General features: G+C 33.8%; 1 protein-coding gene across 1 annotated transcript; it reads left to right on the plus strand.

The window, feature by feature from the left end:
• Positions 1-2199: 2199 nt before the first annotated feature.
• On the plus strand, positions 2200-5337 carry LOC139523574 (uncharacterized). Its single transcript, XM_071317695.1, has 2 exons — positions 2200-3187; positions 5180-5337. The coding sequence occupies exon 1, from the start codon at positions 2407-2409 to the stop codon at positions 3154-3156; it is 750 nt and encodes a 249-aa protein (XP_071173796.1). The 5' UTR covers positions 2200-2406; the 3' UTR covers positions 3157-3187; positions 5180-5337.
• The last annotated feature ends 7873 nt before the right edge of the window (positions 5338-13210 follow it).

Here is a 13210-nt window from a genome sequence, read left to right on the forward strand (position 1 = left end):
AGAATGTAATGTTAAAAAGAAACTTAAAAAAATCATGCGTGTTGTATGTTGTATTTTTTTCAATCAAAAACTTTAAAATTACGATTGTTAGCATTTAAACATCGCCAGATTTAAACACAAGTTAAGGAATTCCGGTAAAGTATATTAAATAGATGTATAATGGTATCTCCCTATCAAATTGGGAAATATAACATTTATTTTTAATTAAAGTACTATTTTTTACTTCATATTTGAATCTTTACTTTAATTGCCGCAAAGAAAGTAATCAAAAATTGTGTCAATTTGATTTTATACACTTTCGGAATAACGAATCTGAATTTTATTTTCAATTAATTTACTTAATTTAATCGTTGTATCTTTATTCTCATAGTGTATTAAGTTTTAGTATATTAAATACGGCGTACTCTTTTTATTTATCCTTTCCAAATAACAACATTCATATATACCTGTGTATGCTTGAATTCACACCTGTGGATAAATTGCTCCAAGGTAAACAAATCGATCTCAAACCGAGAAATATACAACGACTTTACAAAATAATAAACACACTCTGCTCACACATAATTTGCATTATAATTGTTATCAAAATAAAAACGGTAAATAAAACCAATATTTTCAGTTCAATATCAGTAACAGTGTTCAATAGATATTATGAAGAAATCTCAACACATGAAATTAATTCGAAAATATTTACATTTAGATAATTTCAACTCAATCAATACAAAACGTTACACGCATATTTATTTTCGTTCATTCTTATATTGTGGTTAATAACTACGACCATTTATGGGATGCACACAAGAACCATGTCATTTGGCCAACTGATGACATCAAATTCCGTATCTGGCGCACATCCTTGCAACTTTGCGTCACCACAAGGTTAAGGTTGTGCGACTTACAGTGCACGAAAGGTGCATCTGGACATTGTATTGGACACGTATGCGCTGTTGTACACCTGATACATGTCCACTCATGACAGAGGCTCCATCGTACCCTTGTCCACGCAGGTTCTGCAATGGTAGTCCCCATTTGTCTAGGTTATTAACAATTGCATTAGCAATATGTTCAGCGTCAACTTCCTTAGGTTCAACAAATCCTAAAAAAATCCGCTTGTACCTCATACGTGTCATTATCAACATATCTGATACAAAGCGATAGTTGCTCTGTCACGGAAACATCCGTAGTTTCATCGGCCATTATGGAATAAAAGCCTGATGCTTTACATTTTTTGCACAATTCGTTCTTTTATTTCAAGTTCACAGCATTGTATCAATTCGTTCTGAATCTGTGGTGATAGGTACGTCATAGATTTGTGTGCTGTTTCGAGATGATCTTTTAAAACCGTATCAAAGTTAGATTTCCAATTGATGAAAAAATGAAAGTTTCCGTCTTCCTGGTGAGCTATTTTATCCCAATTTCCCCTTAAAGCGATGTTCCTCTGTCCTAACACGATTATCACATCAATTATGGAAAGAAGTATATCATGATTTTTCTTGGCCTTGTCTTCATATGCTTTGCTTAATGATGAACATAAACTAGGTTTCTTGCCTTCGCAAACAGAGATAAAAAATTTAGCCTTCTCAACTGCATTCCTATGATCAACGGAGTCGTCATGTGATTTTAAAATTGATCTTTTATTACCCACTGCATTTTTCCAGTCCGTGAAACCTTTACTGCTAAAACGTCCACCTTCATCCCGAAAAACAAGACAATCCTTGCAATATGCAGCATCTTCCGTACAGGAATATCTTAACCATGGAAACTGGGATTCCCAAGATGGCAAATATCGTCTCCTCTCTTTTTTTAGGATAAACATTAGATATTTCGTCAGCATCTTTTAGCATCGCCAATTTTTGTTCATCTGTACTATGTTGGTTTTCAATAAGAAATAGAGCTGGATCAAGCCCCTTTTGACTACTAACTGACATTTTAGAGTGGCATTTTTACTAGTACTCGGCTCTGGTGTTTCTCTTATTTCTGGATCTTGTGCACTTTGAATGGGAGAGGATATATCTGGAGTTTTCTGTATCAGAATGGTCATCTACAAAGAAATTGAACAAATAACCAGATGCTAGCATGATGATAATGATGATGAATGCCTTTTACATCTCCAGCAGCAAGTTATAAGCTTACAAAAGACGAGAACATGTTATAAGCATCAATTAGGAAATATCTATTTTTAATACATAATCATAAGAATAAATATATTTATGTACGTGGCGGAAGAATTTTATCGTATGATAATTCTATTAATATAACAATAGAATTGTAACAGGTTTTATGAACCCGAGTGTATTTAAATACGGTGGACTCGATTTGAAATTATCGATAAGGGCGTTGACCATTCGCATGTACACACGTAGTTTTTGTTAGTTAAACCTGTATTGCCGTAGACGTACGTTGACAATGTCTGATATGGAGGAGGAAACCTTAGATTTAGCGAGTGAACAAGGTACGTCTACTAGAAATCCGCATGAAATGTCTAATGCAGACTTATTTTCGCTTCTCAAAACATATATGGATACTAGACTGTCGGGTATTGAAACATCTTTCACAGATACCACGCATACTTTAGAGAAAAAGGTTAAAAAGGCTGAAAATTCGTTCAAATTCAAGGGTCATCAGGTCCAGTACGAGCTGAACGTAGATTTACAGGATTTGGTACAGAGGGCGTTGGATTACCTAGGGAGAAACAAGTCGGATAAAGCGGTAACTATTCTGAATGAGGCTCTTAACACGCTAAAGAAAAGAAACAAGCTCATAAGAATTGCTGATAAGTCGGAGGGAGGGTGGAAGACCGTACAAGAATATTTGTCCGATGATTTAGCCAGTGACTCCGAGGACGAAAAGAAGATAAGGGCAGCTGATACCCGGGCGGTGAAAAAGTTAAAGTCCGTAAAATCTGCAGACAAGAAGCAGAACGTACGAAAAAGACCAGCTGAAGCTTCCGGTTCTACATCGCAAACAGCTCATAATGCAATTCCAGTTTCTGTCAGCATGCCGCCCTTTCGTGGGAGCAGACCTGGTTACGGAAACCAGGTCAAAAGGTCCAGGGAAGGAGATATGTGTTTCAGGTGTGGATTATTTGGACATTGGGCATCCGACTGCAAAAAAGACACCAAGACTGGATTTGGAGCTACCAGAGGAACTTCATAAGGATTTCAGCGCTCATACGGACACTTTACAGGTACAAGATGTTTATGAATCTTATTTTGAATATGAAAAGGGTTGTTCAGATATTTTTGTTAAAGACAGGCTTAAAAATTCTGTAAACTTTTGGAAAAGTATTAACGCTTCTAGTTTTATTGTTGATATTATTGAAAATGGTTACAAAATACCTTTGTTAAAAGAGCCTGAAAATATGTATTCTAAAAATAATAAATCTGCGTTAGAGCATTCAGATTTTGTTTCAAGTGCAGTTAAAGAGCTTGTATTGGGCGGTTTAGTAAAACGTGTATCAATTATGCCACACGTTGTTAACCCTTTAACTGTTTCAGTTAACGGTAAAGGTAAACACAGATTGATTTTAGATTTAAGACATGTAAATAAACAAGTGATTGTAAACAAAGTTAAATTCGAAGATTGGAAAACTTTATCACAATATGTTACTTTGAATTGTTACGGATATGTCTTTGATTTGAAGGCGGGATATCACCATTCAAACGTTTTTGAACAACATCAAAAGTATTTAGGGTTTTCGTGGAAAGGAGAATTTTATGCTTTTACTGTGTTGCCATTTGGTTTAAGTTCCAGCGGGTATATATTTACTAAAACTGTGAGACAATTGGTAAAGCACTGGCGTAAATCTAGCATAAAGGTAGCTGTTTATTTAGATGATGGTTTTGGAGTCGAAGTTAGTTATGAACTATGTGTAAAACACGCTCGAAGAATCAAAGCAGACTTGATTGCTTCTGGTTTTGTGCCAAACAAAGACAAGTGTGTATGGTTACCTTCACAGCACGTTGGGTGGTTAGGTTTTTCTTGAAATTTAATTTCTTGCAAATTGCAAATTCCTCAAAGAAAAATAGATGATATATTGAATTTGGTAGCTTTTATACTAAATTCTAGTTACAGGGTAAAGGTACGACAGTTGGCCAAAATCTGTGGTAAGTTAATTGCTTTAACACCAGCAGTAGGTAATGTTACCCAGATCATGACAAGAAACATTTTTTCAGTTATTAATATAAGAGACTATTGGGATCAATATGTAAACATCGGCAAGTATCCTGATTGTATCAATGATAAAATTGAGAATGGAAATGGGGAATGTGTCAAAGAGACAACAACCCGCCCAAATAAAAAACAACAGCAGAGGGTCACCAACAGGTCTTCAATGTAGCGAGAAATTCCCGCACCCGGATCCCGCATCAATGAGCTTATTTTCTGGAGAGATAATTTGCCTCTAGAAACTGAGCGAGGTAGGAGTTCTACTTGGCGAGAAGTAAAAGCAATTCAGTTATGTGTCAGTGCCTTTTCAAAACTCTTACAAAACAGTATCGTGACTTTTCACACAGATAACAAGAATGCTGTTAGCATTATAAATAAAGGTAGCAAAGTACAAGAGTTACAACAGTTGTCATTAGAAATTTATAGGTGTTGTTTACTTGAAAACATTACATTACACATTATCTGGTTACCCAGAAAAGAGAACGAGCAGGCTGATTTATTAAGTCGGATTATAGATATTGATGACTGGGGTATTTCTTCAGAGTACTTTCAGTTTTTAGACGACCTCTGGGGTCCTCATACCTTCGACAGGTTTGCCAATATGGACAATAACAAAGTAGATAAATTTAGTTCGTTGTACTGGAACCCTGCATGGTTCCTCAGCAGTAGACGCTTTCTCGTGCCACTGGGCACAAGAAAACAATCTATTAGTACCACCTGTGTCTTTAGTTTGTAAGTGCATAAACCACTTGGTTAGATGCAAAGCAGAGGGAACACTGATAGTTAAGAGTTGGCCGTCGTCTCCTTACTGGCCATTAATTTTTGATGAAAATACAGAATACAGATCGTACGTGTTAGACGTGCTCGAATTTAACGAGGTAGACAGAATTTTAGTTTCTGGAAACAATTTAAATTCTATCTTTGCAAACGGAAAATTCAAAGGTAGAATTTTAGCTGTTCGTTTGAAAGCTACTGATTGATATTTGTGATAACTTTTTATTATTTTTTGCAGATTTTACTTACTGGAGGTTCTCTATTCAGAGATGTGGGCTTACAGAAGCTGATTGATGTATATATTGTGTCACTGGACGATATTTTTTGGGCCACAGGGTCTGTAGATACCACTGGGTATAGTTATGGTCACTGGACCTGTTTTTTTCTGTTTGATGTATGCTGAGCAGTTATGCATATTTCAAGGTAAATATTTATTTAATTTATAATTATTTTACAGAAAATATTTTCAACGGGATTTTGGAAAAATGACACACAAGTAAAGCACACAGAACTTTAGATTTTGTTCAGAAAAATGAAGAATTCAGTTATTGACTCTAAAGCCAGAAATACAACTGTTAAATATGCATACAGTTTTAAGCGTTTTGTAGTGTGGTCTTAAAAGTAGTCTGTCCTTCCTGCCAACGAAATTTATGTCAGTTTATATCTTCAATATCTAATACAAAGTGCTAAACACTACAGTACTATAGAAGCTGCATGTTACGCTATAAAGTGGGCTCACAGTTTAGCTGGGTTTGAAGATCCATGCGCCTCGGATATAGTTAAATGTATTGTGGAGGCATCTAAAAGAAAGCTTAATAGGCCTATTCAGAAAAAAGAACCGATGAATGCAAACATCATGCTCAGTCTTTTTAAGAAATTTGGCGGTACAAATAGTTCGTTAAAAAATCTTAGATTATTAGCTATGTGTTTTCTGGCTTATTCAGGATTTTTAAGGTACAGCGAATTATGTCAGATTAGAGCTAAGAACATTACATTCGGAAACGATCATATTGATATCTATATTGAAAGTAGCAAAACCGATTGTTATAGAAAAGGAAAAAACGTTTTGATAGCTAAACTTGATCAAGCACACTGTCCTGTTAGGATTTTAAGTGATTATTTAGACAAAGCTAAAATAGACAGGTCCTCAGATGATTTTGTGTTCAGAGCTTTATCGTATTGTAAAAGTACAAACAACTGTAAGCTGAGAAAAAAGAATATACAACTATCTTATACTAGGACTAGAGAGATTGTAAAAGGGGCTCTATCGGAAATAGGTTTAAACGCAAGAATTTTTGGTACACATAGTTTTAGGGCAGGCGGTTGCTCAGCCGCTAGTAACTCTGGTGTCTCGGATAGATTATTAAAGATTCACGGAAGGTGGAAATCTGATATTGCAAAAGACAGTTACATAAGCGACAATTTGAAAAAACGCTTATTATAGTTTCAAAATCTTTAGGTTTATAAGATTTATTACTACAATTTCTTTCTTTGTACAATCGAGAATGGTCATCGTGCCTGACAAGTTCTAAAACTAGTGTTTTAGTTATTTATATTATGAATGAGATAAGAAACAGATTGGGCCGAGGTATATAGAAATTATATAGTCTAGTACATAAATAATTTATGTTCGTTTGAACGAAGAGAATTTAGAAAATAAATATATTTATGTACGTGGCGGAAGAATTTTATCGTATGATAAGATAATTCTATTAATATAACAATAGAATTGTAACAGGTTTTATGAACCCGAGTGTATTTAAATACGGTGGACTCGATTTGAAATTATCGATAAGGGCGTTGACCATTCGCGTGTACACACGTAGCTTTTGTTAGTTATACTTAAGCACATATATATTCGAAAACAGTATTAAATACTTTTTGTAACATTTTTTGATTGTTTTTTGTAGATTGTTGAGGCAACCTTTTTTAGTTTATTTAAACAGTGGACTTATTCTGAGATGTGGACTGTATCTACACAATTACAAACATTTGTAATTTGTTATCATTTGATAAACATGTATTGAAATTATTTTATATTATATAAAAAAGAATGGTCATCGTGCCTGACAAGTTCTAAAACTAGTGTTTTAGTTATTTATATTATGAATGAGATAAGAAACAGATTGGGCCGAGGTATATAGAAATTATATAGTCTAGTACATAAATAATTTATGTTCGTTTGAACGAAGAGAATTAAGAAAATAAGAATAAATACAGAGAAGACTAGACCAATATTGTTATTTAACCAGATTTTTGACGTGCTAATGTCATAAGTGATCACAAGTTACCTGTAAATTTTCCGCTGGAAGACATGTCAACCTAACTGGACACATTATTCTACCAATTTTCAAGTCAACCTTACCGCTCTAGAAGCAATGTAACAAATTAGCATACAACCAGACAATGCTGATCATAATCAGAAAAAGAAACACGAAATTTTTTTTTCAAACAATACCAAAAATATATTTCACACTTTTATTGAAGATAAATAAATAATGAATTGCCTTAAAGTAATACATGAAAGACTTGAGTCTCCCATAGAAAAGGCGCTTCATGATTTTGTTTAAAACTAATTATATATAATTATTATATTTTTGGTCAATGCATTATTTTATCGATTAGCATTTGTTGTTCAGTGAATTGATAGTGTATACATTGGTAACTATAGCATTATCCATTCAAAAAATAAAGCAAGCAATAAGCCTGCATACTTATAGGGGATGTTTATACTCATGAGTTACCTTTCTCATCTTTTTTTCTCTTTAAAGAACCCGTCTTCAACCAGTTTTGTAAAGACATCACGAGTTTGTTTCAATTTTTCTATTTTGATTTGTATTCGGAACACTTAATGTTTTACCGTCACCGCTATGGTAAAAGCTGCACGCTGCTGCCTAGTGGACACACTGTATGTAGTGTGCCTGTAGATAATTTGAAACTCGAACCTCGCATAATGATAATAATATCATAATGTAAAATACATAATTGAAAAAAATGACACTTCTAAAGTTTGGTCGTCGTTTCAAAAGTGAGGCATTTATTTGCCTCATTTGCCTCCATTACGCTACGGCCCAGACGCTTGTTTCGACTCATCAGTGACACTCGAATAAAAAAATGTTTCGTATAACACGCCTACATTTGTTGTCGGAATCATCCGTAGAAATCCTACCCCAGAATGTCAATCGTAATAATTTTTCCAACCGATTAAAATTTGGCAATAAACGTCTCGGTGTAAATGATTTTAAATTATAAAAACTGTTTCAGAAAAGACTGTTTTTTTTTTGTCTGAATAGAACTTATCACCCAGTTAGTAAAACTGTATAAGATACCGTCAAAAAAATCTAACAAGTCTTATTTGTGGTATGTCTAATAAGTTACGAGTTTCCTTTTTTGATTCAAATTTTCCCATTTAGATTGTTAGTTCGTTATAAAGTTAATGTTTCGTGTACTTGTTTATCAGAGCTACTTCTATTGATAAACAGTATTTCAAATAAACGGTCTAAAATATCTATTTCAAACAGATACATATAATAAGATATGATGCACAATAAAATTAATGCTCAGTGTGAATGTTTACAAAAAGGAAAGTCAGACGCTCTCATGAAATAGGTATAATACATATATATACCGTTATTGAAACTGAATAAATTTTAATAAAACGTACAAAATCAATAAATGTTTGTAAGCACCATTCTCCAGATAGAAAGTGATTTCTATCCCTACTGAATAAGAATTAAAAGAAAAAAAAACCTCTTTGAAAATAATTTTGAACGCATATTTTAGGCAACAGATGAGTGTTTCTGTGGAAACTCGAGTGAAGATCCAACTATTTACCCACGACGACCAGAAGCTGAGTGTAACATGGCGTGTAAGGGGAATACACGTCAGACTTGTGGAGGTTATTGGAGAATGTCTGTATATAGAACGGGTAATTATATGTGTCTGTTTTGAACTTTCCCGATTCATAGAGTAAATGTTATCACTGTTATCTAGCATCTGGACTATTCTAGTTATTGTATACAATAACTCCTTAAAGGTACTATTTAAAACAATCAAAAGGCGTTAAATCAGTACCAAGAAGAACGTTTGTATTAGTTTAACGTATAAAAAATGCTGCGTTTAGCAAAAAACATGTAAGTTAGGCGTCAAAAACAGCAGATTATAGAGTTAAATTCTCACAAAGCAACATCTAATGTCATCGCATGAATTTAATAAGATTAGAAACCGTATACATCAATAGGGTAGGTTTCTCCTGATATATATGAATAATCCGCCATTCGAATCCACACTCAAATGTTACAATCTAGAGTAAGACACAATAGTTTAAATTATATGTTATGATATTTAAAACTTTGAAATTCAGTCGGTAGTGAGTCGAGACATAGACATATCGTGTCGGTCAATCAAATTGAGATGTCAACCGTAAACCTCAGTTAAGTATTGGTGTAATTTGAAGTCGTTCTTCTTCGTTACTCTGTCTTTGCAGTTTTTGAGGAAGGAACATTCCTGCAAATGAAGTGTATATAGTTACATCATGCACTAGTTTGAAGTTTCATTTAATATTTCATGGTACACTAACATATTTTGTTCCACTTTGTAGTGTTAGCAGACATCACGTCAACTGCAAATAAAGATACCACAACGTTACCTGATTCGACAAGTGCATATATACTGGCTTATCAATTAATTCGTGCCAATGCCCATGCGCGGATGTTGGACATAACAAATGGTTGTATTTTAAAAATGCTAACCTCAGCACGTTTGAAATAATGGAGCTCATGCAACCGGAATTAGAAGCGCTTCAAATGAAAATCCGGGTACAAAAGACAAATACTAACCGGTTTATACGTTCTAAAAGTTCGGCAGCAGATGACCGAACTAGTTCCGTTTCTATTGGTTACATAGAAAAAATCGTATCATGTGTGATTATTTTTGTCCCGGTTCTTCTGGATGTTCTAAGATATGTACATTGGTTTTCTAAAAAACTGTTATTGTGTTTTGAATAAGTGTTGAAAGTAGGTGTATTTGATAGGCTTAGGATGAACCACTTGCAAACAATTAATAATGTTACTCATATGAAACAGCAGATCAAAACAACATGAACAAGGCATACAATTTTTAAAAATGGAACTTTCATATTTCTAGCTATCATTCTATCAGTACAGATGGTTAGCAAGACGAACTGTCATCATGGTCTTTGTGGTTTTGTATCTTTTATATAAAATTCTAACTACCTCAGATGGACTTAAATTTACAAATGTATATGTAAATAAAGGCAACCATAGTATATCGCTGTTCGAAAGTCATAAATCCATTGAGAGATAACAAATCCGGGTTACAAATTAAAACTCAGGGAAACACATCAACTATAAGAGGAAAACAACGAAACAACAGAAACACTGAAGTGCAGATAGTTGTTCATATAGCTCTTTGACTATTTCGCCCCTTATACACACTTGGTTTTTTATATATATATATATATATATATATTTGGCTTTAAGTGGCAAATCAAGACAAGAACGTTGGACGTATGATATTTGCAACTTTTTGTTTCCATTTTTTTCTTGAAACTTCGCTATTAATTGATCTCTGGCTTTTAAAGACATGGGTTTAAAACGTCCCGAGTGTATAAATATTAAGAACAGCATTTGTGGGGCACACACTTATTCTAAATGCTTTTATAGTATGTTGCACTTGTTCGATATCGCTATTGGTTGACTATATTTTTTAAGTTCAGTTGTCAGTGCTTTGTTGCTGATATTGTCTATATATCATATGAAATTTATTACATTTTCGATTAGAATTGTTAAAAGTATAAAAAAGAACTCTGATGAAAATTTAATCATATATAGATATAGGAAGATGTGGTGTGAGTGCCAATGAGACAACTCTCCATACAAATAACAATTTAAAAAGTAAACCATTATAGGTTAAAGTACGGCCTTCAACACGGAGCCTTAGCTCACACCGAACAACAAGCTATAAAGGGCCCCAAAATTACTAGTGTAAAACCATTCAAACGGGAAAACCAACGGTCTAATCTATATAAACAAAACGAGAAACGAGAAACACGTATATATTACATAAACAAACGACAACTACTGTACATCAGATTCCTGACTTAGGACAGGTGCAAACATTTGCAGCGGGATTAAACGTTTTAATGGATCCAAACCTTCTCCCTTTTTCTGAAACAATAGCATAACATCACAACAAAGAAAAACATACGATAAAATATCAATTGGCAGACTTAACTCAATCAAAAACATTTATATTTTTTTTCTATTCTTATATCCCTTCTGATAATATTTCGTTGTTTTTCAGTCCTGTATTCAATCAAGAAACGTCTTTCGAATGTTTATGAAATTCTATTTTTATGATAACGATTATTTCATAATAACGTCTAAAGTGAACAAAATGAAGTTAATATGTTGAAATATGCAAAATAAATGAACTCACCCCGCCGTATTTTTGTGCATATCCCAAATCAGGAGCCTCTGGTCTTTGTTGGTCTTGTATGTTTTATTAATTTTAATTCATTTATATGTTTTGGAGTTAAGTGTGACGTCCGTTTTCACTGAACTAGAACACATTTTTTTTTAGGGGGCAGGCGAACCCTGCATCCTGGTGCGTGATTTTCTCGATTTGTTGAAGACCCATTGGTGGCCTTTGATTGTTTTCTGATATTTGGTCGGCTTGTTGTCTCTTTGACATATTTCTAATATCTATTCTTAATTTTACTTAAACTTATGGTATATTTAAGAAATAAAACATATATCTACTTTTTACTTAAAATTTCATTTTGGAACAACTGTCTATTCACTTTTATCATACAATTGAAAATACATGTAGTATGTTGTTATGATATCGGAATACCACTTATAAATTATGTGTGTAGGTGCCACAGTACAGAATATTTATAAGAATCAATACAATTTGATTAAAATACAGATAATGTGTGCAAAAGAGGGACGAAAGATACCAGAAGGACAGTCAAACTCATAAATCGAAAATAAACTGACAACGCCATGGCTAAAATTGAAACAAGACAAACAGACAAACAATAGTACACATGACACAACATAGAAAACAAAAGAATAAACAACACGAACCCCACCAAAAACTAGGGGTGATCTCAGGTGCTCCGGAAGGGTAAGCAGATCCTGCTCCACATGTGGCACCCGTCGTGTTGCTTATGTGATTACAAATCCGGTAAAAAGTCTAATTCGGTAGGTCACATTCATGAAAGGGAAGGGGATTGTAGTTACGACGTAAGGAACATATCCGATATCATTTGTGAAACGGTTATTCCATAACGGCCAAACAACTCGTGATGGCGTCCGTAAAATTTACGAAGTGATGATGTGCAAGCTTTACTCAGAAGGATCTGATAACACTTCGTTTTACTTTCTGTTCTGTCCTCGAATTTGACATAAGCAGTCATTTTAGTATCAGAATCTATGACAAACGAGACGATTTTAATTTTGAAATTATAAATTTCCCTCATCTTACCAGCAATTAATCAATTTCACTTGCAGATGTGATATGCATTTCCAAACTCATTCGGTATTCAAGAGCTTGCAGCTGCTACTCATACTTTATAAAACATCACCAGTGTCTGAGCAGAAAGTTTATGAACCAATGTTAACTTATATAGCAAAGATTTTGACTCAGAAAAAATAAGTTCATTTAAGAATTGAATGCTTCTTTTTGTAACTTCATTAGGGTGTAAAAGCGTTGACCGGAGTATATTTTGTATGAAGCGCGGAAATGTGCGCACGGTCAACGCTTTTACACCCTAATGAAGTTACAAAAAGAAGCATTCAATTCTTAAATGAACTTATTTTTTCTGAGTCTTTTTTAGCTAGGATCATGAAAACACGAATGTTATATTTTATTTAATTCACCTGTGCACTTTATTGTGGGACCTCGTGTTATCATAAATGAAAAGTTTTATTGAGTAATGCAATTTTGCTTAAGAAATAACACGTGATGTGCAGTTAGCCAATCAGAATAACGCATTATAGTTAACCATACATCTAATGTAATTATTTATGAAACAAATTTGCCAAACCTCTCCGGTGGTAATGTCTGAAGACTTCCAGTTTATAATGTGATACGTGTAGTTCTAGTAATAGTTCCAGGTGTATGATTCATGTTTTCCAATACACGTTTAAATCTACAATCGATTTTACATAGCTTAGATATATACATTTTAATATGGATTAGTAAAACAAATTGAATTATAATCCACAGGCTTCGCATCGCT

This window comes from Mytilus edulis, chromosome 5 (assembly GCF_963676685.1).
Source record: "Mytilus edulis chromosome 5, xbMytEdul2.2, whole genome shotgun sequence".
Lineage (NCBI taxonomy): Eukaryota > Metazoa > Mollusca > Bivalvia > Mytilida > Mytilidae > Mytilus > Mytilus edulis.

Coding starts and splice junctions, on each gene's coding strand:
- LOC139523574 (XM_071317695.1), top strand. CDS start 2,407: ATGTCTGATATGGAGGAGGAAACCTTAGATTTAGCGAGTGAACAAGGT.